This window comes from Rana temporaria, chromosome 3, assembly GCF_905171775.1.
Source record: "Rana temporaria chromosome 3, aRanTem1.1, whole genome shotgun sequence".
Taxonomy (NCBI): domain Eukaryota; kingdom Metazoa; phylum Chordata; class Amphibia; order Anura; family Ranidae; genus Rana; species Rana temporaria.
Window position 1 is genome coordinate 104485490 of NC_053491.1, and position 23992 is coordinate 104509481.

The 23992-nt window shown below is 43.1% G+C and overlaps 1 protein-coding gene across 1 annotated transcript in view; it reads left to right on the forward strand.

Annotated features, from left to right (window-relative positions):
* Positions 1–23992, forward strand: part of LOC120931578 (TRPM8 channel-associated factor homolog) — a 42498-nt gene that overhangs the window by 9676 nt on the left and 8830 nt on the right. The window contains exons 2-6 of the mRNA XM_040343160.1: positions 5597–6218; positions 8076–9031; positions 9111–9205; positions 18228–18441; positions 22046–22285. Of these exons, the coding sequence (XP_040199094.1) occupies positions 5602–6218; positions 8076–9031; positions 9111–9205; positions 18228–18441; positions 22046–22285 (2122 nt within the window). The 5' untranslated portion in view covers positions 5597–5601. The remainder of the gene's footprint in view (positions 1–5596; positions 6219–8075; positions 9032–9110; positions 9206–18227; positions 18442–22045; positions 22286–23992) is intronic.

A 23992-nucleotide genomic window follows, 5' to 3' on the forward strand; every position in this document is an offset into this window, starting at 1 on the left:
CTTCACATAAATGATTATTTATTCATTTTATTACAGGTATTTATACAGACCCGAAATGTACACAATACTTTACATATTGTGGATTCAACTCAGTCCCTGCCTCCAAGGAGCTTACAGTCTAAGGTCCCTAGCTCGCACTCATACATACACATACTAGGGTTAATTTAGACAGGTTAGCCAATTAACCTACCAGCATGCAATTGGAGTATGGGAGGAAATCCACACAGGTACAGGGAGAACAGGCAAACTCCATGCAGGCAGTGTCATGGTTGATATCGGAGCCAATAACCCTAGTGCTGCCAGGCAGATGTGCTAGAAGGGCTAGCCATTGTGTTAATGGAGCACATCAGTATTAACAAGTCACATTATGATGAGTATAAAAAAATTATTATTTCTTGTTATGAATTAAGAAATGTTTTCCCCTGATGTCATCTTGTTTTTTTTTTTGTTTTTTTTTTCTACATCAGCTTCCAACCGAGGACTAGAGACCATCTCATGGTTAAATGCTTGCCATTGTCTCCATTTGCACTTTAGCATCATCTGTAGAGTTATGCATTTGTTTATTGCCTCTTTTTTTAATTTTTTTTTTATCAATATATCAATATATCATAACCTTCAACGGAATACGATAGTGCCTTTCCTTAACATAGGTCGAACTATGATTGAGCCCTCCCACACAAAGATAGGTACATTAATCTTGAAATTTGAAATATCGCCATATTGTGATAAAACCTTAGTTAACTTGGGGATTGTATTTAGGGGGTTGGTCACATAGAATAGGATATCATCCACGAACGCCGATAGTTTATGTTCATCCTCCTCCGCTTTGACCCCGTTAATCCTGGGATCGTGGCTAATAACGGTTCTAGGGATAGTATAAAAAGTAGAGGAGAGAGAGGGCATCCCTGCCTTGTCCCGTTCTTCATTTCGAAGGACTCCGAGAGAGTGCCATTAATTTTAATTTTTGCCGAAGGGGAGTGATAGAGTGTTTTAACCCAGCTAATAAATCTCTGCCCCAGTCCCATCGCCTCGAGGGTTAGCATCATGAGTCCCCAGTCTACCCTGTCGAATGCTTTTTCGGCATCCACTGACAGGAATAGACCTGGGGACTCATTCTCCCTTATTTTCTGGAGTAAGAGAAGTGCTCTTATACCGTTGTCTTTACCTTCTCTATCAGGTACGAACCCCACCTGATCAGGATGGACCAATAAGTGTATAACCTCTTTTAATCGCTCCGCTAGAATTTTGGCAAAAAGCTTTATGTCTGTATTTAATAGCGAAATTGGCCGATATCCTGAGCAGCAGGAGCCGTCCTTCCCCTCTTTTAAGATTAATGTGATTGCGGCTGCAAGTGCTTCCTTACTCATGTCAAACTCTATCCCGAGGCCATTAAAGTAATTGCACAATTTCGGTATTAAGATACTACTGATTTTTTTGTAGTAAAATACGGTGAACCCATCGGGTCCTGGGCTTTTCCCACCAGCTGTATTTTTCAAGGCAATTTTGATTTCCTATTCAGTTATTGGTCTGTCTAGACTTAGTCTATCAATGTCCCCAATCTTCATAAGTCATGCCCCTTCTAAGAAGTCTCGAATTTTAGCCTCTTTTTCTCCCGTTTGCCACCTATTCTGGCTAATCGTATATACCTCTTCGTAATAGTTTTTGAATGTTTCTGCAATCTTTTTATTAGTGTACACCAACTCCCCGTTTTTCTTCTTAATTTTCTCTATATAATTTCTCGTTTTCTTTTTTTTGGACCATTTTGGCATGATGTTTACTAGGCTTATTACCCCATAGGTATCTCTCTCTGGCGATACTATTTAATCTTTTGTTTGCTTCTTGTTCTAAAATCTCCTTGAGTTCATCCCTCTTTAACGTTAGATTAAGATACGTCTCTTTTAGACCCCGTTCTTTATGTTTTTGTTCCAGAGTCGCAGTTTCTTTAATCAAGGCACTAAGCTTGCCCTTTCTCTCTTTTTTTCTCCCTCACACCCTCAGAAATTAATATCCCTCTGATATACGCTTTATGCGTCTCCCAGAGAGTAGCACTGGAGATCCCTTCCGTGTCATTAGTTAAAAAAAATTGTTTAAGTTCCTCTTCCACCCTTCCTACCCTTTCTTCATCTCTTATCAGATCTTCATTAAGGTGCCAAGGGGGATGTTGATCCATTTGAGCTGATGTCTTTAAATTCATCGTTATCGGGGCATGACTCGAAATAGTCATAATTTCAATCCCGGTTCCCGTAACTTTATCAAGTAGCCTGTGATCTACCAAAATGTAATCTAGCCTAGAGTATGTCCCGTGGGGAGGAGAGAAAAACGTATAATCCAGTATGTTTGGGTGTTGTACCCTCCATACATCTACCAGCTGGCAGTCCTGCAGCTTGCGTCTTAGTTTTTTAAGCTGTGCGTTATTTGTCTCCTTCACTCGTGACGTACTATCCACGGCCGGACTCATACACAAGTTGAGATCTCCCATCATGATCGTATAGCCCTCCGCAAAAATTTTTAACCTTCCGAGGATTCTTTCAAGGTATGTTATTGAATTTGTATTAGGGGCGTAGATGTTTGCAAGTGTATACCTGGTATTCCCCAGTTTCCCTTTCAGGAATAAGAACCTTCCTTCCGGGTCAGTAAGTCTCGCCTCCAGGGCGAACCCTGTCCCTCTTGCAAACCCGATCGCCACGCCCCTAGCACGTTTAGAAATAGAATCCCCGTAAAACCACGTTGGAAACATGGGAGAATATAGTTTAACATTAGACTCCAGTGTCAAATGTGACTCCTGTATAAAGACTACATTCGCTCTATAACGTCCAACCTCGTCTAGTATCTTATGTCTTTTCCCCAAGGAGTTTAACCCTTTAACATTGTATGACAAAAACTTTAACTCGCCCATAACTTCCTATTCGGTGGTTCCCCATAGTTAGCATAAAAAGTCCCGAAGAGCCCCCTTCCCCTCGCCCACCTCCCACCCCCCCTAGGCCTAAACCTGACCTCTGAACCGTGGGTGGTCTCATTTCCCATTTTCCACCGATTCACTTGTCATGAGGTAGGTTTTAGGCTGCGCCACCCCCATCGCCAGTTCCCCCCGACAGGGGATAAGGGAGAAGATCCCACCCCCCCAACTCCCCATTCCCCCCCGCCCGCTCCCCCCCCCACTTCCATGTGCCACCCACACCACCTCCTCGCACCTATCTGTTCATGACATTACAGTACACTCTATTCTATCCACTCAGGTATATCTATGACCGGCATGCCTAGTTTATGGCAGAAAACTTCCAGATGTTCAGGGAAAGTTAACCTGGCCGACACGCCATCTTTTTTCCCAATAAGACAGGCAGGAAAGCCCCATTGGTACACCATCTCCGATAGGCGTATTTGTGCAAGAAGCGGATTCAATAGCCTCCTTCGTGTCAGAGTTTCCCAGGCTAAATCTGTAAAGATCTGGATTTCTGCTCCTTTATAACTCAGAGGTGTTTTACGTCTTAAACTTGACCAGATTTCAGCTTTATCTTCATAAAAACTGAATCGGACTATTATATCCCTAGGCCATTCGCTCTCACGATTCTTTGCTCTTCCTATGCGGTGAACTCGCTCTATTTTAAGATGATCTTCGGAGTCTTTACCCAATAAAGGTATAAAGATATCGTTCATAACCTCCCTCAGGTTTTCCCCTCTTTCTTCTTTGATTGAGCGGATTCTTAGATTTTTTCTCCTATTGCGGTTTTCCTGATCCTCTAACCGATACTGTAATCTCCTCTGGTTCAATTTCATTGCAAGGAACTGCTCTTTTAATTGACTCAGTTCTACCGCTTGTTGTTCCACCTGTACTTCCGTCTCCTCTACCCGTGACAGAAGATGGCCCAAGTCCGCTCTCAGCAAATTTATTTGGGTGTTAATTTGGGTGTTTATTGATTCCTCCAGTTTACTAAACATGTCGCACATCTCTCCCTTGGATAGAGCTTGTGTATCAGACCTTGACTCTTCCACATGGCTCGTATCTTGATCCCCCTCTGTCGATGTGTCGGTATTAATGGAGGGCTGATCCCCAACCCCTTTTTTTACCGTCCCCTTTTTTTCTGTTTTCTTTAAGGGACCCGGGCTCTTGACACCCCCCTCCTGTGTTAGGTACTGTCTTATTGTGGAAGTGGCAACATTGTCCTTGGGGATCTTGGGGGCCGAGCCCCTTGTTGACCTGTTCACATTATCTTTTCTCCTAGCTCTTATGCGTTTCCCCAGTTTCGACAGTGGTTAGGGGTGTGTTGTGGGGAAACAGTAGGGTATTCCGATGTCCTACCTGTTTATAATTATCAACCTGGGGTTCCCCAGATCTTACTCGCCCCCCCAATTAGGAGGCGCCTGAGGGGAATTTCCACTCCTTAAGGGCCTTTAGGTAAAGAAAAAACGGCCACAGGGACAGTCAGAGGGGGTGTATAATAAACAACCCCACATACGCTAGATAATCCACTTGGTATCCGTACGCCTCTATAATTGAGAAGTTGATTACAACACCCCCTACCCAGCTCTGCCAAATACTCAGACCAAAAGCAGAAGTCAGTGTTTAGGCCAGGGGAGCGTGAGAGGAGAGGAGAGCTATTTTTTAGACACCAGCAGTTAAGCGTATTGGCTCATCCCGTAGAGCCTATAAACTATGTCCCACTGTTATTATTAATCTGAGCGTATCTCTCTGAATCAAGTATTATACAGCACAGGTAGTTCATAACACATCAGTCAGCCAAGATACTAACACACTTTTAAATGTATATTTCTGACTCACCACCCATCCATATGGATGCTCTTTCCAGCTCTTTCCAGCCTAAGCATGGGTCAGTTTAAGCAGTTTAAGCAGCTCCAGACCAAGAGTTCTTAGCTTTAATTACCTGGTCCTCCCCATAGGCGGGGGACGGGGGTGTGAATCGGGTGGATCCAGGGGGTGAGCGTCGTTCCACGCTGTTACCGGAGCCCCTCCATCTCTACTTACTTTCTCCCATGCTGGCTCCTAATGGCGGCGGCGGGGGGTGGCGGGGCAGTTGAAGCTCCTGCGGTGGCTCTGCGGAGCATGAGCGGTGGGCGAATGACGGATGGTCCGGCGGCTTTGATCCGGCAGCTTTGCTGCGCTGCTACTGCCGACAAGCCGCTGCTCTTCGGGTTGTTCCGTCCTCCCTTCCTGGCCTCCTGGCGTGGCGCATCCCAGCCCCTTCCCTCAGCGTGCGTGTATCACATGACCGCATGCTCCCCGTGGACGAGGCAAGGTGTACTTTACTGATGTCATCTTGTTTAAAATTTTTACAGCTTAAGCATCTAGTGCTTTTTCTATGAACAAATATCAGGATACTGTTGTATAAAGAACACAATACTGTACATCTCTGCTATAGAATGCACTTCATATTTGTATTTGAGTTACTTTAATAACATTTGGGTCCCTTCTATGGGGATGTACCTAGTTTTTACCTAAATCAGACTGACACAAACTAGTATTCAAATATGTTTACACCAAAAGTGAAAATATTAATTTGGGGGTTTTGATTGCTTCTTAACAAATACAACTACAAACATTAAATTTAATTTAAACTGATCATATATGTTTTGCTTATAGGAAATATGACAGGTAAAGAAGACTACACTTCACTTGTCCATGGCCTTGGTAGCCTGGACTTTTCTGGAGACAGCAGACCCTGCCAGCTTCTCCTGACTGGTGACACAGCCTTCCCAGTGCTAGTGACTCCAGCACAACACGTCCTCCTGGCTGCCTCCAAGTATGGGAAGGGTAAAATAGTGGTCATGAGCCATGAGTCGTATTTAGACCAACCACAATTCATGGATTTTCTGAAGAACGCTATATCCTGGCTGAAACCATCTTTGGAAGCAGAAATTGGTGTTAGCAACAATCTAGATCACCTAGAGCAGACTCTGTCCTCCTCTGGACACAGGGTAGAAAAAGTTTCCGGTCTGAAGAATGATTTAGGGGTGTTCTGTACTACTGGATATGATGACAGCCAGGCAGAAGATATTGTCACATTCTTGAGACAAGGTGGAGGGGTGCTTATTGGAGCCCAAGCCATGGACTGGTCTCAATCTCACCAACAGGAAAATGTCCTGTGTGATTTTCCTGGGAACAAAATAACATCAGTTGCTGGAGTGTATTTCACTGACAAATATGGAGAGAAGGGGAGCTTCTCTGTTGGTGAGAACATATCGTGGATTCCAAATTATCAAGGGTGAGTACCCTATGACTAATAGTCCTTGCAGTGCTAGAGCTGTAATAAGGAATAAACTGGTGTCTGTAGTTTAGAAAATTAATTTTATTATATCTTTATAGATAAGTAAATCTAATAATATAATATATGAGTATCTCCATAGATTGATTTTTTTATTATTATTTTTTTTTAACTTTGCCAAAGTGAAGTGATAATGTCCTTACAATTACCACAGAATCAAAACATTTTACCGCAGGAATCAGTGGATGTCAAAGTATACAAAGCAATGTAGGTTTCATTATTAAAAAGTACTTTTACCCTTAAATTAAGGGTCATTGCCTAGGGTGAAATGATGTCACCGGTCTGCTGCAGGCAGAAGGAAGCATGTCCTTTGTTTTTTCTCACACAGTTACCAGACTGCTCATATAAAGCAAGTCACAAGGGACCAGTGGGCAATAGAAAAAAGGGGGGAAATTTGTCAATACACACAAATGAGGACATTGTATTCTGACATCAGGACCCAATGCTGTCAGAATACACAGATCAACGGCTGCAGCTGATTGGCAGCAGCCACTGATTGATAAAAGTTTTCCAGCATGTCCCATTGACAGAATTCAAACAAATTCATCAATTTATCTAGATCATTACTTGGTATGTATTTTCATAATATGAACAAATATATGATACTAGGGCCACTTTAATTATTGCACCGCACAATTTGTTAAAAGAATGTGCAAAGTACTATATCCATATTTTAGTGTATTTGAAGTCTTTGGTGTAGATTACTTTTGTGGAAGTGTTATGGATGATGTGGTGGTTAACAACAGTTGTGGACCCCTGACCAGACCATATTTACCGGGTGATCCACAAGTTAATGATGTTCTTCACAGTTTATTCTCCCTTTGTACAAAAATTGCGCTGCTGCTTACTGTATGCGAGGGCTGCCCACTTGCTCACTTCCAGCATTGAAAAGAGAAATCATTATTATTAGTATGTCCATGATTTAAATTTTAATATGTACTTTTCAGCAATTATTAGGGGTCTATTTAACAAAGTTTTCTTTAAAGGGGTTGTAAAGGTAATTTTTTCCCCCTAAATAGCTTCCTTTACCTTGGTGCAGTCCTCCTTCACTTACCTCATCCTTCGATTTTGCTTTTAAATGTCCTTATTTCTTCTGAGAAATCCTCACTTCCTGTTCTTCTGTCTGTAACTACACACAGTAATGTGAGGCTTCCTCCCTGGTGTGGAGAAAGCCTCTTGAGGGGGGAGGGGGCAAGCAGGAGTGTCAGGATGCTCTCTACTTTGCAGATAGAGAAATGAGCTGTGTGTTAGTGGGCGTCCTGACACTCCTGCTCACCCCCTCAAGAGGCTTTCTCCACACCAGGGAGAAAGCCTTGCATTACTGTGTGGAGTTACAGACAGAATAACAGGAAGTGAGGATTTCTCAGAAGAAATAAGGACATTTAAAAGCAAAATCGAAGGATAAGGTAAGTGAAGGAGGACTGCACTAAGGTAAAGGAAGCTATTTATGGATTTTTTTTTTTACCTTTACAACCCCTTTAAAGATTCATACAACCTTTACCCAAAGTTCACACAATTTTCTGTTAAAATCTCTTGTGGAACATGTGCACATCTTGGTTAAAAGTTGTAGGAAACATTAATAAGTAAACCCCTAATGCCTTGTCCACACGATCGGAATTTCCGATGGAAAAAGTCAGGCGGACCGTGTGTATGCCCCATCTGACTTTTTTCATCGGAAATTCCGAGGAATTTCCGTCAGTTTAGACAATATATCGCAGTTTGCCCCACTTTAATCTTACACAATACATTCTTGTATGCAAAGCTAATTTTTGCAGTGTCTGATTTTGTTTTATACAGTATAGATTTTTCAGCGGATCTAGAGCATCTCATGCAAGGTGTTAATGACCTGGACATCAGTGGAGGAAATTTGCCCTCAGAACTTCTTCTTCATGGACCTCTAACATTTCCAGTTGGGCTCAGCAAAAACAATCAGTGCTTTTTTGGTGCTGCATACTACGGCAGAGGACGCATTGTTGTAGGAACACATGAAAGCCACCTGGCCAAACAAGAGCTGGAGACCTTCATTCTCAATGCTGTTTCTTGGCTAGACATGGGCAGAAATGGAGAGATTGGTGTCAATAAACTGGGAGATCTCTTTCAGATGTTAGAGAATGAAGGTCTACCTTGTGTAGCTTCTGCCTTAAATCCTGGTCTCAGTGTGTATTGCTGCACTTCCTACAAGGATGCAGAAGCTGAAAAGATACATAGGTTTGTGGCAGAAGGTGGAGGCCTGCTTATAGCTGGCCATGCCTGGTACTGGTCTTACTCCAACCCAAATGTCCTTTCCCAGTACCCAGGAAATAAAATCCTGAACAAGTTTGGAATTAGTATTTTAGCAGGGACAGTCAAACAAGGAGTTTATAAGGCTTTGGATCCCAAAGCAGTTGATAGTACGTACCACTTCCCTAGAGCAATCTGCGAGCTGCTAAGGGATTTGAAAAGTGGAGTTGAGATAAAACCACCTCTCAGCTCTTGGTTTGACAGACTCAGACAAGATGTCTCATCATACATAAAGCTTCCAGCCAGCCCTCTCGCCTCATCACTACAGCAAGAACTAGCACATCTAGTACAAGGGGGTCATTTACCCCCTGTCAGTAAACAGTGTCCTGTGAAGAATGGCTCCAAAGAGGCTTTTATCATTTGTTTGGCTCAAGAAGTCAGCTGCTTTCAATGTCTGAGTGACAGTGGAGAATGTGGCACTGATTTATTGTCCCAGCACCCTGTTACAGTACAGATTGATGCCACAAATCCAGGTACCACATTAAAAAGTATGTCTTTGTCTCCATCTATGCAATATTTGTGGTAGAGTAACGTTTACTGCATTACTTGTAGGTGGTGATGCATGGAGAAGTACCGGACTCTTTCTGCCCCCTGGAAAAACTGTAGTACTCATGTTTCCAGCATCAGCTGTTAGAAAAGGTCTTAAGGTATTTATTTTATACATGCTATTCTGAATTGTACTTAATTGTGTTGCTATTATTTGCAGTATAATTTGCCATGTTGCTTACCTCAGTTTGCCAATCATGTGAAAAGCGAATTACAGTTCAGTTTAAATTCCAGGTCATGTGTATGTGAAATAAGTGAATAGGAATTTGCCTTTCACGTGATTGGATAACTGAAGTGAATTTTCACAAAATTTAGTGTATGGAAATTTTAAACTTCTTTGGTCAAACAAGCTCACTGTGCATATGTCAGCTTACTGTGCATATGTCAGCTTGTAAGCTGGAGATATTTTGCACGGGCTGTATTCCACATCTGAAAAAATAGAAATAGTGGGCCAGATTCACAGAAGAAGTACGCCGGAGTATCTACTGATACTCCGGCGTACTTTAAAATTTGCAGCGTCGTATCTTTAGTTTGAATCCTCAAACCAAGATACGATGGCTTTTGGCTTCGATCCGACAGGCGTACGGCTTCGTACGCCTTCGGATCGTAGGTGTAATACTTCGGCGCCCGCTGGGTGGAGTTTGCGTTGTTTTCCGCGTCGGGTATGCTAATTAGCTGTTTACGGCGATCCACAAAGGTACGCGCGTTCGTCGCATTCTCTTACGTTGTCGCTAATCGGCTTTTCCTGGCGTATAGTTAAAGCTGCTATTTGTTGGCCTATCTTTAGACTTGCCATGTTAAAGTATGGCCGTCGTTCCCGCGTCAAATAATTTTTTTTTTTTTTTTTGCGTAAGTCGTCCGTGAATAGGAAAGGACGTAGCTCACATTGACGTTCAAAAAATCACGTTGGTGCGCCGTAATTTCGCGCAAAGCACGGCGGGAAATTTCAAAACGGAGCATGCGCAGTCGGTTTGGCACGGGAACGTGCCTAATTTAAATGATCCACGCCCCATTTGAATTAGGCAGGCTTGCGCCGGACGGATTTACGCTACGCCGCCGCAAGTTTACAGGCAAGTGCTTTGTGAATCAAGCACTTGCCCGTAAAACTTGCGGCAGTGTAACGTAAATGCAATACGTTACGCCGCCGGAATTCTACGTGAATCTGACCCAGTATGTTTATTCTTGAATTCTGTTTGATCCATTAAGACCATAACAGAAAAAAGGTTCCAAAACAGAAATTTGGGGGAAAAGCTATTTTTTGACCATTTAGGCTTCATGCACTTTGCGTCAAGAAGGCATTTAGCATGCATTTAGCATGCATGGAGCTTAAATAACGGGCATAAAAGAGCCACAGGTGCAGTGCACAGCCTCCTATTACAATGCTATATGATGAATTATTCCGATGCTTGCAAAACGTGCGCATGCACGTTGGCATACACCTTTGGACCCAGCCTGTGGCTCTTTTACACTAGCTGTTCATGCTCTATACATGCTGTATGCCTTTTTGCAGTTGTGTGCATGAAGCCTAAGGCCCCGTACACACGATAGAATCCATCCGCAGATAAATCCCAGCAAATGGGTTTCTGCGGATAGATCCTATGGTGTGTACACGCCAGCGGATCTGTTTCCGCGGAGAAATCTCCTCTGGGATGGATTCCAGCAGATCGGATATTTGCTGACATGCACAACAAATCCATCTGCTGGAATCCATTCCAACGGATGGATCCGCTCGTCTGTACAGACTTACCGGATCCATTCGTCCAAAGGGATTCCCCGCACGCGTCGTAATGATTTGACGCATGCGTGGAATTCCTTATATGACAGTGTTGCGCCCGTCGCCGCGTCATAATAGCGGCGACGGCGCGACACGTCATCGGCAGAGGATTTCAGCGCGGATTTCAATACGATGGTGTGTACACTCCATCGCATCGAAATCTGCGGAAATCTTTGAGAGGATTTATCCGTGGAAACGGTCCGCTGGACCGTATACGCGGATAAATTCTCTTGTGTGTATGGGGCCTTAGAGTATGAAACCTTGATCATGACCTGTTTGTACTTTTTGTGTGAATATGTTTATCCAATGATAAAGCCAATCTGAAAGCAAAGCTTTCCTCCCTGTAATCCATTCAAACCACCCATTTGACAACTTTCAAAAATTACCTTTGAAAGGTTTCCTTGCTTACCTATCTCTGTCACTTGTGTCCATCAAATGATGCTGCTTCCTGGAGGTATGATCTGTAAATCCAGTGATATAGCCCAGGGTGTTTCAACTCCAGTCACCAAGGCGCCCCAACAGGTCATGTTTTCAGGCTTTCCATTATTTTGCACAGATGATTTGATCAGTTTCACTGCCTTGCAATTACCACAGCTGTGTCATCTGAGGGAAATCCTGAAAACATGACCTGTTGGGGCACCTTGAGGACTGGAGTTGAGAAACACTGATATAGCCTATGCACGTGCCAACCAGCAGTGTCTTTATAATGTCACAATGCTGTTGCAGACTGCACTACTGGACACCAATGGATGTGTCTGTCACCTTGGCAGCAATGTGGACACCAAAAGAAGGTGCACTGCACAGAAGATAGATGACTCAAGACCTGACAAGGGGTGTTCTATGAAATCAGTTGGCCTGTGTGCAAGATCATAAGTTGGGCCCCATTGCATGGTAAAAAGGGAAAAAACAACAAAAACACGGTATGCTTAGTGCATAACAGCAAAGATGTTCATGGTTTTCATTATGCCAGAGTTGTTGGTGATTTAAAAGGCTTCAGACACCTTTGAGCAATTGTAGTGGAGTAGTAATACGCATGCCAATAATGGGCATGGTGAAAATTGTATTAACAGGGGGAGGGGCTTAAAGGGTGTGGTTAAATGAACAAAAACCTTATTGTATCAATAAAATATATAACCCAAAATTGCAGCGCTAAAATGGAAAGTGATAAAACCAAATGCAAATTCTCCATGAGAACATCTAAAATATTAGGGCCAGATTCAGGTAGATCTGCGGCGGCGTAACGTATCGCATTTACGTTACGCCGCCGCAAGTTTTACGGGCAAGTGCTTGCCTGTAAAGTTGCGGCGGCGTAGCGTAAATTACCCCGGCGCAAGCCCGCCTAATTCAAATGATCCGGGTAGGGGGCGTGGATCATTTAAATTAGGCGCGTTCCCGCGCCGAACGTACTGCGCATGCGCCGTCCCTAAAATTTCCCGACGTGCATTGCGGTAAATGACGTCGCAAGGGCGTCATTGGTTTCGACGTGAACGTAAATGGCGTCCAGAGCCATTCACGGACGACTTACGCAAACAACATAAAATTTTCAAATTGCGACGCGGGAACGACGGCCATACTTAACATTGGATACGCCACCTAGGGGGCAGCTTTATCTTTACGCCGCGTATCTCTTACGGAAACGGTGTAAATTTACTGCGACGGGCAAGCGTACGTTCGTGAATCGGCGTAACGACTAATTTGCATATTCTACGCCGACCGCAATGGAAGCGCCACCTAGCGGCCAGCGTAAATATTGCAGCCTAAGATACGACGGCGCAGGCCGTCGTATCTTAGCCATGTTTAAGTGTATCTCAGTTTGAGAATACACTTAAACATACGACGGGCTTAGATTCGGAGTTACGTCGGCGTATCTGCTGATACGCCGGCGTAACTCTTTGAGAATCTGGCCCTCAATGTTCAAATCTGTGAGGAAATCAAACATAAATAAAGTTCTTAAATATTCGTGTCTCAGAGATGATAAATGATTGAACACCAAAAAGTGAACCTTCCTCAATGAAAACAGAAAGGCTGTGCCCTTACCAGATGACCAGACTGCAGGTTATAGGAGCCTAGTAAAGTTTGGATGATTGTAATACATATGATCCATCCTTTGGATATAAACAGGATGATGGAAGTATCAACACAGGTGGCAGCTCTCTCAGTTTCTTGCTCCAATAAAAGAAAAAGAGAAGAAGAACGCCAACATGGCATAAAACTGTGAAGGTCTGCAGATCACATAGGAACTAGCGTGGTGAGAATTAACATAGACCCCATCCTACTAGTTTTGTCATACCTGACATCATCGGGGGTGTGAAGTCCATGCCAGAAACCACGCTATTTAACAGGTCCACAGCGGAAAGAGCACAGCTGATCGGATACTCTAATCATAGCATATAGATGAAACTCGATAAATTTGAATATCGTGCAAAAGTTCATTTATTTCACTAATGCAACTTAAAAGGTGAAACTAATATATGACATAGACTCATTACATGCAAAGCAAGATCGTTCAAGCCATGATTTGTCATAATTGTGATGATTTTTGCTAACAGCTCATGGAAACCCCAAATCCACAATCTCAGAAAATTAGAATATTGTGAAAAGGTGCAATATTCTAGGCTCAAAGTGTCCCACGCTAATCATCTAACTAAGCAATAACACCTGCAAAGGGTTCCTGAGCCTTTAAACGGTCTCTCAGTATGGTTCAGTAGGAATCACAATCATGGAAAAGACTGCTGACCTGACAGTTGTTCAGAAAACCATCATTGACACCCTCCATAAGGAGGGAAAGCCTCAAAAGGTAATTGCAAAAGAAGTTGGATGTTCCCAAAGTGCTGTATCAAAGCACATTAATAGAAAGATATGTGGAAGGGAAAAATGTGAAAGAAAAAGGTGCACAAACAGCAGGGATGACCGCAGCCTGGAGAGGATTGTCAGAAAAAGGCCATTCAAAAGTGTTGGGGACTTAGGAGTGGTCCACACAAGGAGTGGACTGAGGCTGGAGTCAGTGCATCAAGAGCCACCACACACAGACGGATCCTGGACATGGGCTTCAAATGTTGTATTCCTCTTGTCAAGCCTCCTGAACAACAAACAACATCAGTGTCTTAACTGGGCTAAAGAAAAACAGACTCAGTCTGTTGCTCAGTGGTCCAAAGCAGTGGCGGCTGGTGCTCAAAATTTTTGGGGGGGCGCAAACGGAAAAAAAATTGCAGCCTCACTGTGCCCATCAAATGCAGCCACTGTGCTATCAATTGTGACCACTGTGCCATGCCATCAAACGCAGCCACTGTGCCATTAATTGTCACCACTGTGCCATGCCATCAAACGCAGCCACTGTGCCATCAATTGTCACCACTGTGCCATGCCATCAAACGCAGCCACTGTGCCATCAATTCGCACCACTGTGCCATGCCATTAAACGCAGCCACTGTGCCATGCCATCAAATGCAGCCACTGTGCCATCAATTGTCACCACTGTGCCATGCCATCAAACGCAACCACTGTGCCATGCCATCAAACACAGCCACTGTGCCATCAATTGTCACCACTGTGCCCTTTAATTGTCGCCACTGTGCCCTTTAATTGTCGCCGCTGTGCCCTTTAATTGTCGCCGCTGTGCCCTTTAATTGTCCCCACTGTGCCTATTGTCACCACTGTGCCCATTGATGTCGCCGCTGTGCCCTGTAAAGTGCCCCTCCCCCCCCCCTGCCCGGCACTTACCTTTACTGGAGTCAGCCATCCACGTCCCTCGATGTCTTCTACCGCCCTCGATGACTGACAGGCGTCTCAGCCAATCAGGTTACCGGTAGCCAGAATAGGCCAACCTGATTGGCTTAGACGCCTGTCAGTCTTATACAAGGAGCGCATCCCTAGTGCATTCCTTGTATAGGCTTCCGGGACCCGAGGGCTGTACTCGGAAAAGCCTATCAGAGCTGTTCTGATAGGCACTTCCGTACAGCCAACCAGCTGCCGTTATTCAGATGGCCGGACATGAGCGCCGATCATCTGAATAGAACAGCGGCAGCGGCGATAATAACATAGATTCGTGCAATGCATGAATCTATGTTATTAGACTCAGTGGCGGTGAGAGCCAGAGGGGGCGGCGCTCCAGCGCCCTCTATGGACAAACCGCCACTGGTCCAAAGTCCTCTTTTCTGATGAGAGCAAATTGTGCATCTCATTTGGAAACCAAGGACTCAGAGTATGGAGGAAGAATGGAGAGGAACACACTGCAAGATGTGTGAAGTTTCCACAGTCTGTGTTGATTTGGGGAGCCATGTCATCTGCTGGTGTTGGTCCACTGTGCTTCATTAAGTCCAGGGTCAACGCAGCCGTTTACCAGGAGATTTTGAAGCACTTCATGCTTCCTTCTGCAGACGAGCTCTATGGGGATGCTGACTTCATTTTCCAGCAGGACTTGGCACCTGCCCCACACTGCCAAAAGCACCAAAACCTGGTTCAATGACCGTGTGATTACTGTGCTTGATTGGCCAGAAAACTCGCCTGACCTGAACCCCATAGAGAATCTATGGGGTATTGCCAAGAGAAAGATGAGAGACATGAGACCGAACAATGCAGAAGAGCTGAAGGCCGCTATTGAAGCATCCTGGTCTTCTATAATACCTCAGCAGTGCCACAGGCTGATAGTTTCCATGCCACACCGCATTGAGGCAGTAATTGCTGCAAAAGGAGCCCAAACCAAGTACTGAGTACATATGCATGCTTATACTTTTCAGAGGTCCGATAGTGTTCTATGTACAATCCTTGTTTTATTGATTGCATGTAATATTCTAATCTTCTGATGCCGGTCGTTTTTGTGATGAAATAAAACAACGTTTTTAAAAACGTCATTTAAAATGATCGTGTGTGGGCTTCACATCGTTTTTTTGTCTTCTAAAAATTCGAACATGCTTCATATTTTTAAGTCGTTTTTCAAAATGTCGTTTTTTGTGTCATAAAAAATGACCGTGTGTGGGCTAAAACGACGTTTTAAACAACGTTTTAAACCCGCGCATGCTCAGAAGCAAGTTATGAGATGGGAGCTTGAATGGAACAGAGTGCCGTCGTACGTGTTGTACGTAAACGCGCTTTGCTAGAGCATTTTGAAAAAACGATGGTGTGTGGGCAACGTTGTTTTTTAAAATGAAGTTTGAAAAACGTCGTTTTTTTTTCATGATAAAAAAATAGTTTTTTTTTCAAGACAAAAAACGACCGTGTGTACGCGGCATGAGATTGTGGATTTGGGGTTTTCATGAGCTGTAAGCCATATTCATCACAATTAGGACAAATTATGGCTTGAACTATCTTGCTTTGCATGTAATGAGTCTATCTTATATATTAGTTTCACCTTTTAAGTTGCATTAGTGAAATAAATGAACTTTTGCACGATATTCAAATTCTTCGAGTTTGCCCTGTATGGTCACTATTGGTCAGAGAGAAACAATAACAGATACAATTGATTGAGAGGCACCCAGACAAACAAAATGAGAGTCTTACAGACATGTATAAACATCAGCACAATCATTCTTTTAACCACTTCCCGACGGCCGTACGAATATGTGCGGCCGCAGGGTGGCTCTAATTCTCTAACAGGACGCATATATGCATCCTCCGCTCCTCCAGGCCACTAGAGGGCGCGCGAGCGCCGCCGGCAGCGCGCGCGTGCCCGCCGCATTCCTGAGATACCGATGTGCGTGCTTGGCGGCCGCGATGTCCGCCAAGCACTCGCAATCGGTGGTTACAGGGACAAGGACATGGATCTCTGTGTGTAAACAGAGATCCATGTCCTGTCAGGGGAGAGAGGAGACCGATCTGTGTCCCTTGTACATAGGGACACAGCATCGGTCACCTCCCCCAGTCACCCTCCTCCCCCCACAGTTAGAACACACCCAGGGAATACATTTAACCCCTTCCTCGCCCCCTAGTGTTAACCCCTTCACTGCCAGTCACATTTATACAGTAATCAGTGCATTTTTATAGCACTGATCGCAGTATAAATGTGAATGGCGCCAAAAATGTGTCAAAAGTGTCCGATGTGTCCGCAATTAACGTCGCAGTCCCAATAAAAATCACAGATCGCCGCCATTACTAGTAAAAAAAAATAATAATAAAAATTAATAATAATTCTGTCCCCTATTTTGTTAGCGCTATAACTTTTGCGCAAACCAGTCGCTTATTGCGATTTTTTTTTTTTTACCAAAAATATGTAGAATAATACGTATCGGCCTAAACTGAGAAAAAAAATGTTTTTTTTTTAAAACAATGGGCTATATATTATAGCAACAAGTAAAAAATATTGACTTTTTTTTTCAAAATTGTTGCTATTTTTTTTTGTTTATAGCGCAAAAAATAAAAACCGCAGAGGTGATCAAATACCACCAAAAGAAAGCTCTATTTGTGGGGAAAAAAGGACGCCAATTTTGTTTGGGAGCCACGTCGCATGACCGCGCAATTGTCAGTTAAAGCGACGCAGTGCCGGAAGCTGAAATTTCACCTGGTCAGGGAGGGGGTATACGTGCCCAGTAAGCAAGTGGTAAAAAATGAAACACTGCCATTACATATGATTTTGTGTACACTGAAAATAGTCAGAGAGCTAACTGTGTCTGAGCGTACCTTACAGAACAACGTCACTAGAATAGTCAGGGACTGCTTAACTACCAGCAACTGTTGAGAAAATAAACACTTTGGACAGGTATGTAATGCATAATATAGTGTATATAATGCAGGAGTATGTAATGTTCAATATAATATATATAGTGCAGGAGTATGTAATGTAAAATATAGTGTGTGTCTATAATGCAGAGTATGTAATGTACAATAAGTGTATACAGTGTAGGAGTCTATATAATGCAGGAGTCTATAATTTACAATATAGTGTATATAATGCAGGAGTCTATAATTTACAATATAGTGTATATAATGCAGGAGTATGTAATGTACAATATAATATATATAGTGCAGGAGTACGTAATGTAAAATATAGTGTATACAATTCAGGATTTTGTAATGGACAATCTAGTGTATACAATGTACAATATATTATAGGATCCGTGTGTGTGAGAAACTTGAGTCACACATTAAAAGACTCGAATTGAGCTCCCGGTAGGTGTGACTACAAGAATTTTACAAACCTGGTGAGTACATAACAAGGATTAATAAAAGTTGTGGGTAAAAGAGAGGGAACACTTGGAAATTATGTCAAAGGGATGTTTGGGGGTAGTTTTGGTTGTTTATACACAAATCCTTTAAGATTAGAATCGCTGGGCAAAACAAATTCAATATGCAATTACGTTTCCATGACCTTACTGTACACGTTCAGACTTACACATTTATTTTAAATTTTTTCCCAGGTCCAGGTTGGCTGTCAGTCAGATAACTTGAGTGGAGCAAAAGAGTTTTATCGTCCTCCTGTAGTTATACATCAGAAAGATGTTCATGGAGAAAAAGTGAAAATGTCTTGTATATGGGGAGGTCTTCTATATATTGTTGTTAAAGGAAAAAGCAAGTTGGGTCTAATTCCAGTTACAGTGTATGGTGCAGAACAAGCTCCAACATTCATTAAGGGTAAGTAATTGAAAAGGAATATACTGAGTACAGAATGTTTTGCATTTTGTCTTTAAAAGTACATTTTAGCTATTAAACATACAACATTATACAGATACTAAGATTATAGGGTTAAAAATATATACCGTATATATGTATTTTATGTTGAGTTTTTGCAGTGATTTTGTTAATAAAAAAGGCAGGGGACTTGTATTTTTCCCATTCACAGAACACTGGCCCGGATTCAGGTAGATTTGCCCCTTATTTGCAGAGGCGCAGGGCATCGTTTTTGCCCTCCGCCCCCGCAAATTTACTGCGCTACCCGCGATTCACGGAGCAGTAGCTCCGTAAATTGCGTGTGCGCTGTGTAAACTTGCCCTGCGTAAGGGTGCCTAATGTAAATGATCCCGTAGGGGGTGGGAATCATTTAAATTAGGCGCGCTCCCGCGCATGCTCCGTCGGGAAACTTTCCCGACGTGCATTGCGGCAAATGACGTCGCAAGGACGTCATTTGCTTCAAAGTGAACGTGAATGGCGTCCAGCGCCATTCACGAATCACTTACGCAAACGACGTAGATTTCAAATATCGAGACGCGGGAACGACGGGTATCCTTTAGCATTGGCTGCCCCTACTATTAGAAGGGGCAGCCTTACGCTAAACACGCTGTACGGAAACAACGTAACTTGCGTACGCAGGGCTCGCGCAACATTGTGAATCGGTGTTAGTATGCATACTATACACTGAGCACAATGGGAGCGCCCCATAGCGGTCATCGCAAGAATGCAGCCTAAAATATGCGTGGCATAAGAGCCTTATGCCATGCAGATTTTAGGCTGCAGTCGGCGTTACGATGTTCCTGAATCAGGAGCATTCGTAACGCCGGAGCAAGTAAGCAATTGGGCTGTGTAACCTATGGTTACACAGGCGCAATTGCTTCTTGAATCTGGGCCACTGTGAATACATGTGTGGCTGGGTCGGTGGAGCTGTAATTTTTGTTTAGATTGTGACAGCAAGTGTGGGGAGAAGATCCCCTATCCGCTGTCAAAACAGGGACTTGGGGGGGGGGAGCGGGGTCTGGTGCATTTGTAACATGTTATAATCTGAATATGTAACATGTTACAAAAGGTGAATTTATCCTTTAACCCCCCTGGCGGTATTCCCGAGTCTGACTCGGGGTTAGATTTCTGTGCTGCGATCGGTAACCCAGAGTCAGACTCGGGCTTGCCTCGCTAGATCCACAGGCATGGTTTACTTACCTTGTCCCTGGAGCCAGCGATGCCACCGCGCTGTGTGAGCGAGCGGGATCTCGCTCGATTCACACAGCGTCCTCCTGTGCCGCCTATCTTCGTTCCCTGCGACGTTACGACGCACGGGAGCGGAGAACGGCGCCACATTCAAAAACGTAAACAAACACAATACATACAGTATACTGTAATCTTATATATTACAGTACTGTATGTAAAAAATACACACCCCCCTTGTCCCTAGTGGTCTGCCCTGTGTCCTACATGTACTTTTATATAATAAAAACCTTTCTTTCTCCCTGCAAACTGTAGATTGTCCATACCAACCAAAAGTGTCTTTTTATGTCAAAAATGGTTTTAGAGCAGCTACAAAACAGCGATAATAAATTATAATCACTTGCAGAATTGTGCGATAGCGATTTGTGGGGAAATTCGTCATAAAAAAATAAAAGTAATGACAGCGACAATTCTGCAACTGAGCACATTTCAGTGATTTTGAGTTGATTACATTATTGAATAATTTTTAATATAATTATATTATTATTTGTTATAATTATTTATAGTTATTTATTATATTATAATTTATGATTTTGTTTTTAAAAAAAAATGTTAAGTATGGCCGTCGTTCCTGCGTCGAAATTTAAAAAACAACGTCGTTTGCGTAAGTCGTCCGTGAATGGAGCTGGACGCCATTTACGTTAACGTCTAAACAAATGACGTCCGTGCGACTTCATTTAGCGCAATGCCAGTTGGGTAATTTACCCGACGGAGCATGCGCAGTACGTTCGGCGCGGGAACGCTCCTAATTTAAATGGTGCCCGCCCCATTTGAATTAGGCGGACTTGCGCCGATCCGATTTACGCTACACCGCCGCAAGTTTACAGGTAAGAGTTCTGAGAATCAGGCACTTACGCTGTAAACCTGCGGCGGTGTAACGTAAATCACATACGTTACGCTGCCGTGGAGCAACGTAATTCTACGAGAATCTGGCCCAAAATACCTCTGTCAGCACATTTAGAAGCAAAAGCCTTTTGACAGAAAAAAATGCGCCAAATGTGCCAGATGCACTTGGTGCGTCAAGAGCTTAGGTGTTCATTCATTTCATTATTTATTCTATTAAATGTATTATTTATTGAAATGAATAAACACCCATTTAATGAAATGAATAAACACCCAAGCACTTATCGTGCCTAAATGCGCTTACAAAAATGCGACTAGGAGTGGTTTTGACGCTTTCTCCTGCCAGGATAAAGGTGTACTGAAGAGCTAGGCAAACGCCCAGTGTACATGAGGCCTCAAAATAAACATTTGGAAAACATGCAAACCTAAATAATAGTAAGAAGTAACTTCATATGAAAGTTCAAAAGCAGTCTATATAACAAGAACATTTGGGTCTTAAAGTATTTATAGACATTTAATCAGCAGATACATTACCTTCTTGGAAGGCTTGGAATATTTGCTTTGCTTCGATCTTATGCCACGTACACACGGTCGGAATTTCTGATGGAAAAAGTCAGATGGGAGCTTTCCATCAGATATTGCAACTGTGTGTATGCCCCATCTGACTTTTTCCGTCTGAATTTCCGGCGGACTTTAGATAGAGAGCAGGTTCTCTATTTTTCCATCGGAAATTCCAAAGGAGTTTTGCCTGGTCAAAAGTCCAACCTTGTGGTTGTTCTTTTGCAGTGATTGGTAAACTGTAGCCCCTGACACATGTACACATTTAGCAAACGTATATCGGGGGTACAAATTGGTATGCAAACAGAGTTATTTAGTGACAGACCACTATCTATTGCCCATGGATAAACATGGGTAGGTAGGCAGTATAAACCAGGGGTCTCCAAATTTTCTAATCAAAGGGCCAGTTTACTGGGCTTCAGACTTTAGAGGGGCCGGTCCAAGACCAGTCGGAGGAAACGGTGTCCTATCATTGGTATTAGAGGAGTTATTAATGCCCCATCATTGGTGTCAGTGGGAGGAATAGTGCCCCATTGGTAGTGTCATTGCAGACGTGATTGCGCCATTGTTTTTGTCAGTGCCCCAAAATCTGGACAAAGGCAAATAAAGGGCCACAGTTTGGAGACCACTGGTATAAACAAACCCCCAAAAATGTAATCCAACAGCAAGCAACCCAGCCTAAATGAACAATTCCAGGGTTAGATTTATTATATGACATATTTGAGACCAATTATGCCATGATGTGAAGCGACATATCTAGCTTTCTGGTTATGTAGAACATATGCCAGGAAATTCCATTTAGAAATGTTGTTTAATACATTTTATATGGGATAAATTAAAATTACAATGATATTTTACAGGAATATTAAATAAAAATGTGTAAAATAATATAGAGAACATAATCTTTTATATTGTTGTTTAGGTCAGACTAGCCTCTCTTCGTGGCAGGAAACAATTCGTAACTATCCAGCTCCTTGGGCAGAGCTTATCGGAGAAAACATTGTTCTTACTGTGCCCTCTGATGCCATCCGCTCACTAGAGGATCCAGAAACTTTGATGTCACTGTGGGAAGAGATCATGGCAGCTGTTGCTGATCTAGCAGCAATTCCCAGGAAATTTTCTCGTCCTGAAAGAGTTGTGATAGATGTACAGATCGCAATTGGTAAGTATACCAATTCCCTTTTTCAGTTTTTCTCATGAAGCAAATGTTTATGGTTTAATTGCAGGACATGTTTTGTCCATTGTGCAGAAAACATTTCCCAACCTAGGCGTATACAGTACTTTACAAAGTTTTGTAGAAAACTGCTTTAGAGTTCATTATAACATATCTTCTTCATATCGGATAGCATTGCAAATGGTGGGCTTTGACTCCAATCCACACTACTGATCCACCCAGCAACAGCATCTGGCCATGCTTTCCACACCCCTGTTGTGCATATACCATCTTTTGAATGTATAGATGCGGCTTTTTTATATTGTTTTATTCTTCTGTTATCGCACGCTAGCCGCCGCCTAAAGACTGTGTTGTGGTAGCGCGTTTTTTTGTTGTATATTTGCTTTCCACACCCCTGTTGTGCATATACCATCTTTTGAATGTATAGAAAAAGATAAAAAAAGGACAGGGCTGCCTTTGTATGCTTAGATGGAAATAGTACTTTTTTTTGTGGGTTCACATACGTGCAAATTGGATGCAGGTTTTCCCGCATCCAATTTACATGACATGCGAGTGAGAACGGATTTCAATGGAGCCGGTTCACACATTTCCAGGGTGGCACAGTCCACATTCCAAAAGGGTCCTGTGCATGTTTTGGTCCGATTCAGGTGCGATTTCTGACAAAAATTTGCTTGTTGTAAAGGTACATATTTTTTCCCCCTAAATAGCTTCCTTTACCTTAGTGCAGACCTCCTTCACTTACCTCATCCTTCCATTTTGCTTTTAAATGTCCTTATTTCTTCTGAGAAATCCTCACTTTCTGTTCTGCTGTCTGTAACTGCACACCGTAATGCGAGGCTTTCTCCCTGGTGTGGAGAAAGCCTCTTGAGGGGGGAGGGGGCGAGCAGGAGTGTCAGGACGCCCACTAACACACAGCTCCTTTCTCTATCTGCAAAGTAGAGAGTGCCCTGACCCTCCTGCTCGCCCCCTCAAGAGGCTTTCTGCACACCAGGGAGAAAGCCTTGCATTACTGTGTGGAGTTACAGACAGAAGAACAGGAAGTGAGGATTTCTCAGAAGAAATAAGGACATTTAAAAGCAAAATTGAAGGATAAGGTAAGTGAAGAAGGACTGCACTAAGGTAAAGGAAGCTATTTAGGGGAAAAAATGTTTTACCTTTACAAATCCTTTAAGGCAGAAGTTCGCTCTCTCTCAATTAACATTGACTGTATGCCAGGGTTGCCAACCTACCAGATTGAAATTTACTGGCACAACACCCAAAATTTACTGGCACAACCAAATTTGTACTGACATTTTACAAAACAATTAAATTTAAAGTGCAAATTTCAGTATTTAGGCCACAAACAAGTTCACTAGGCAAATAATGTGATTTAAGGTGGATATTAAGGTAAAAACCTCCTGCCACCATCACCCTTATCACCTGCCTCCATCACCTGTTGCAACCATCATCCCCTGCCACAACCATCACCTACTGCAACCATCACCCCCTGCCACAACCATCACCTACTGCAACCATCACATAGCAAAATAAAGCATAGAGGCATGGATGGATGGGTAAGTTTGCTTTGAATTTAAAATGAATTAAATAGAATGTTCAGTTTATGGTGCTCAAATATGGTGTAGTTCACAAAAACTGAAAAGGTGTACGCACACTCTACATCCTCCATTCCCCCACCCCCCCAGTCCCCACTGCACT